The 5,770-nt window shown below is 51.7% G+C and overlaps 1 protein-coding gene across 1 annotated transcript; it reads right to left on the bottom strand.

Annotated features, from left to right (window-relative positions):
• Positions 1-940: 940 nt before the first annotated feature.
• SOX17 (SRY-box transcription factor 17) lies at positions 941-5,561 on the bottom strand. Its single transcript, XM_042464139.1, is given in 3 exon segments — positions 941-1,755; positions 1,757-2,223; positions 5,147-5,561. Coding segments are annotated over 3 exon segments (1,089 nt in total). The 5' UTR covers positions 5,436-5,561; the 3' UTR covers positions 941-1,422.
• Between the last annotated feature and the right edge of the window lie 209 nt (positions 5,562-5,770).

Raw genomic sequence — 5,770 nt, 5'->3', positions numbered from 1 at the left:
AAAAAAATAACACAGGGACCCAGCTCTAGTCCAAGAGCCTTATCACATAATTAAACAAACACAGCAGGCAAATGAAAAGATGTGTTTTGTTTTTCTTCCCTCCACATGACTGTAGATTACCACATTACATACTTATAGCGCTGCTGTTCTACTTTGACTGATCTGGCTGCCTCCTGTTGCATTCTGGGATTTGTAGTTTAAGAGGGGGCATTGAGAATTCTCAGCCAGAGAGCTCTTAGGCCTCAGAATGCAACAGGAGGAGGCAGCCAGAGCAGTCAAAGGGGAATAGCAGCACTATAAGAGCAGAGTGTGGTAATGTGGTCAGATTCCCTTCGGGTTGTAAAAGTGTCCTTTGTGCCAACTGGGTTATTTCAGCCTAACAAATGGGACACTTCTACCACCCTCTCCCACAGTTTTACAACCAGAGGAGGAAAAAGAATGAGTTAAAACCACACCTCACGAAAGAGAATGAGGAGGGGGAAAACCCACACCTCTTCTCCTTTGCCTGCTGTGCTCCTTTAATAAGCTGCTAAGGCTCCAAAAGACACACTGCAGAACTAATCTGGTTTAAGACTGCTCGAACTGCCCTGGCTCAGTGCTAGGGAACCCTGGGAATTATAGTCTGTTGTGGCACCAGAGCTCTCTCTGGCAGAGAAGACTCAGTGTCTCGGGACCTTCACAGTGTTGCCAATCTGGTGACTTTCACACCAAAATGGGTACTTTTCAAAGCCTTTGGTGTGATTTTGGTGATTGGTTTTAATGGTAATTTTGAGAGTTGAACTTGAAATAAGTATTTGGTGAGATATGGGGGGGGGGGATTTAGTGAGTTTTGGCCAAACGTTTGGGGAATTATCTTCGAGGCTTGTTGGCAACACTGGCACTCCTTGCCCATAGGGAAACCATACTTGCCCATAGAGAATCATTGGAGAATACATCTCCATAGGGAAACATAGGGGAGTACTTGCCCATAGGGAAACATTGGAGATGTGTCCTCTGTTTCCCAATGGGCAAGTATTCCCCAATTTTTCTCTATGGGAAAGTAATTACTAATATTTCTCTAAGGGCAAGTATTCCCCAATGTCTCCTTATGGGCCAGTAATTCCCAATATCCCCCTATGGGCTAGTAATTCCCTATATTTCCATATGGGCCAGTCATTTCCAATGTCTCCCAATGGATAAGTATTCTCCAATGTTTCCCTATGGGCAAATACTCCCCAATGACTCCATATGGGCAAGTAATTCCCAGTATTTCCCTATGGATAAGGATTCCTCAGTGTCTCCCTATGGGCAACGACTGTCCTTTCTTTTAGTCCGCCCCCGTCGTCTCACAAAAAGGACGCTTCCCAGCATTGCCTAGCATTGAGCCGGGGCAGTTCAAGCGGCCTGAAAGCGGATTATTTCTGAGGTGTGTCCTCGAGGGCCTCAGAGCTCCGGGTAAGCGCTGCCTCCTCCTCCTCCTCCTCCTCCTCCGGCGCTGGCGCTGGGGCAGTAATAGGCGGCGTCGGGGCCCTCGTGTCCCGGGAAGGGGAGAGCCATCTCGGGGGTCCGTCCGGCGAAGGAGGGCAGGTACTGCTCGAACTCGGCCCGGTCCATTTCGGCCAGGAGCTCGACGTCGGGGGCCGGCAGGGGCTCGAGAGGAGGCTCCCCGCCTCGACGGCAGGAAGGCGGAGGGGGCTCCAGAGGGACCGGGAAGCGGCCTCGGAAGAAGGGGTACTGCTGGGGGGCTCCGCCGCAGGGGTATTCGGCCCCGGGGGGGCGTCGGGTAGCCGTAGGGCGGCCCCAGCAGAGCCCCCGAGGCTTCCTCGGACGGAGCGGGGAAGAAGGCCGGCTCCCCGCAAGCCCCGCTTTGCGAGTCGGGCTCCGGGGTGGGGAGGTTGTAGCCCCCGAAGGCAGGCAGCGAGAGAGGGCCGCAGTCTCGGTACGGGAAGCCCCCGGCGTAGGGCTCCGAAAAGGCCAGCCCCAAGCCCTCGCAGAGGGGCCCCGGCTCTCCTCCTTGGAGCCCCAGAGGATGAGGGGGGCCCTGGGAGGCCAGGAAGGCGCTGCTCCCTTCGGGGCCGCCCTCTGCCCCGCCGCCGCCGCCCCTCTTGAGGCGCTTGACCTGCTTCCTCCGCCTCGGGCGGTACTTGTAGTGGGGGTGGTCCCGCATGTGCTGCAGACGGAGCCGCTCGGCCTCTTCCACGAAGGGACGCTTCTCCTCCGCCGTCAGCGCCCGCCAAGACTGCCCTGTTTGGGTAGAAAGAGGAGTCAAGGACCTTCCTCGGGACCAGCGCCCTCCTTTTCCCGGACAAGGCCTTTTCCCTTCCCGCCTTGCTCTCTCAAAGAATCCCCAAGGATCCCCTCTGGGCCCCACAACAAACTCCAACTCCCAGAATTCCATAGCCTTGAACCAGAAAAAGTGAAAGCGCTGCCAAACCGGGTTATTTCTCCAGTGTGGATGCAGGCCAACTGTTCTTTTCCCCGCCTTTTTTTTCCTAGCAGGGAACCTTACATAATAAATCCAATCCACCTGCAGAAATAAGGAGGAGGAGGAGGAGGAGGAGAGGAAGGACAAGAGGGAGAAGAGGGAGGAGGAGAAGGAGAAGGTGGTGTCTGCCTTTCAAGAGGTTTCCCCCAGCCAAGGCTGCTTCTACGGCCACATCCGCACTCCAGAAATAATCCGGTTGGAGACCACTTTTTTACTGCCCTGGCTCCACGCTCTGGAATCCTGGGAGTTGTCGTCGGTTGGAGCACAAGACAGAGAAAGCTCAGTGTTTTACAAAACATCACTTCCCAGACTTCCCGAGCATGGAGGCGCTGAAAGTTCAGCCTCTATGAAGGCAGCATCCGCACTGCAGAAATGATCCGGTTGGACGCCGCTTTTTAACTGCCTTGGCTCCATGAGGTGGAATTTTTCCTAGTTTGCGGGGATGCCAGAGCTCTCCGACAGAGAAGGCTCAGTGTCTCACAAAGCCATGGCAGTGAAAGTGGTGTCAAACCGGATGCTTTCTGCAGTGGGGATGCAGCCTCGGTGGTCCCTGAAGTATGTTTTCCTTTTGGCATACGGGTCCATTGACACCGGAGATGATGCCTGATGTGTCTATTGCAAGACAAGGAATCTTGTGACACCTTTCCGAGTGAGAAAAAGGTATTTCTTATATCAGCTTTTGTGGGCCCTAGATTCCCATCTGATGAAATGGACTGAATGAATCCAATGAAAATGTAGGCCAGGATTTCCCCCCTCAGTCTCAAAGGTCCCTTTTTTAAAAATAAAACGCTTAAGTGCCTCCAGGGCAACTCTGCCAGAAGTTGTGCTGGAGAACCTAGAGGTTCCTAGAGAAAACCCATCTCTGGGCATTTCCAGGTCCTCCAGCATGATTCTATGACCATCCTCTGGCAGATGTTGACCATAGAGTTGCACTGGAGGAGCTGGAGATTCCTAGAGAGCCATCGGTTTTTCCACATTGATGGGGGTCTGCTCTGGGTATCACAACAAACTCCAGTTCCCAGAATTCCATAGCCTTGAGCCAGGGCAGTTCAAGTGGTGTCAAACCAGGTTATTTCTCCAGTGTGGATGTAACCAAAGAGTGTTGGGATATATAGCAACTTCGTCCCACGAAACAAAATTCCCATCTATCGAACTCTGCCTGTGGTTATTATTTGGATTAACTGGATTTTAGCATGTTTTAATCTTATATTGTTTAATCTTGTTTTAAGGGGGGATGCTATGTATATATGGATGTATTTTAGCTTCTTGTACACCGCTTTGATTGCCTGGCAAAAACCGGGATAGAAATACAAATTTGGACCAGTACAGCAGATACAGCAACGCACCACATCCGGATAGATGATAGATGGATATACACATTATATCTCTAGAATTCAAAGCTATTGTTAGTCCAAATTAAAAACCCCAATTGTGACGTGACCTGGCTTTAGCCCCACTGTTCTTGCCTGTATGCTCTCCTTTGAAGTAGGTTTTACTTTAACTTGTTTAATTATATTTTATTAATATGGGATTGAGAGTTTGGGAATGTATAACTTTGTAAGACGCCCTGATTGCGTTTCGTAGAGGTGGGATATAAATAACATTATTATTATTATTATTATTATTATTATTATTATTATTATTATTATTATTGGAAATCAGTCTGCAGTGGGATCTTGCCACACCTTTGCGACTAATTGAAAGAGAGAAGTCGGTGGCATGTGACAGGGTGAGCAGGCGTCCTGCTTTTTCAGGACCTGTCCTCCATTTCAATCTTTCTGTCCGGAAGGGATTCCAACATAGCCTTCATTTGGAGCAGGACTAAGAAGTCCGATATCTATTAAGTGCTTTTAGCTTTTTATGTTGGCATGCCCTCCCTTTTTCTCCAGGGGTGCCTTGTCCTCCTTTGTGAGAATGGCATCTGACCACCCTGGGGCACCAGCTTCCCTAGGCTTGAGCCAAATGCATCTGAGGAACTAGTATCAAGTTTGCATAAGCTCAGGCTAACCCCAACTTCTACTTTTCAGTGAGTTTCAAAAGTGCAGCGAGATCCCTTTTGCATACGAAGTGAGAGATGTGTGAGAATTTAAAGCCATAGCCGGGTTCGTCTGTGGAATCCAGGTTGTAGAAAGATCTTGCAGCACCTTCGAGACTCGCTCAAAGAAAGAAGTTGGCAGCAGGAGCTTCCCTAGAATTAAATCTATTTCCTCAGATACATCTACTCAGATACATCCACTTCCTCAGATACATTTACCTATGGCTTTGAACTTTACTTAAAACTTCCTAAATGTATCTGAGGAAGAAGACTCGAGTCTAAGAAAAAGCTCCTGCTGCCAACTTCTTTCTTTCGGCGAGTCTCAAAGGGGCGACAAGAAGGATTCCCAAACTCTAGCTTTCCAGCTGTTTTGGACTTCAGCTCCCGGAATCCCAGACCTTTGACCAAGGTTGCATCCACACTGGAGAAACAACCCGATTTGGCACCGCTTTAACTCTTTGTCTGACCCAAGGCTATGGAATTCTGGGAGTTGGAGTTTGTTGTGGGGCTAAGGCTTCTGAGAGATGAAGTCCAAAACACCTGGAGGATCAGAGTTTGGGAATCACTGCCCGGGGGTGTAAAATAGGGATAGGTGGGTGGAGGGGAGTTCTTCTGCGCCTCTTCCCCCCATTCCGTGGCAGACTTACCCAGCATTTTGCTGAGCTCGGCGTTGTGGAGGTCCGGGTTCTGCTGGGCCAGCCGCTTGCGCTCGTCTTTAGCCCAGACCATGAAGGCGTTCATGGGGCGCCGGATGCGGGCCTCCCCCTTGGCCCTGCCGGGGGTCCCTGGTTGCCCCGGATCCCCCGCTGTCCCCACCGCCTCGCCCTTGCCCTTCCCTTCGCACTCGGCCCATTGGCACTGCATCATGACCGGGGCAGGGAGCGGGCACCGGCCTTGGTCCTCGCTGCTGGCGTATCCCGCATCGGGGCTGCTCATCGCCACCTGGATCCACCGGGAGAAGCCCCTTCTTCCACCTCCTCCTCCTCCTCCTCTTCCTCCTTGTAGCTGCTCCGCTGCTGCTCACTTCTCTTTCTGTTCAAAGGCACCAAGCGGGCTTTCTTGGGGGAGAACTCCTAAAGGCTTGGTGGCCCTCCATGCGCGGCTTCGTTTAAACTGGGGCCTGGCCAATGGGGAAGCGAGGGAGGGTCCTCTCGAAGGGAGGGTCCAGGAGGCCAGGACCAGTTTGGGCTGCCAGCCACCTGCGTGGGACCACCCAGGCCGGGACCAGCCTCTTGCCAGCTAAAGAAGAGAGGATTTTTCCATGACTGGGA

Source organism: Sceloporus undulatus, chromosome 4, assembly GCF_019175285.1.
Source record: "Sceloporus undulatus isolate JIND9_A2432 ecotype Alabama chromosome 4, SceUnd_v1.1, whole genome shotgun sequence".
NCBI lineage: Eukaryota > Metazoa > Chordata > Lepidosauria > Squamata > Phrynosomatidae > Sceloporus > Sceloporus undulatus.
This window is presented reverse-complemented; position numbering and strand designations above follow the sequence as displayed.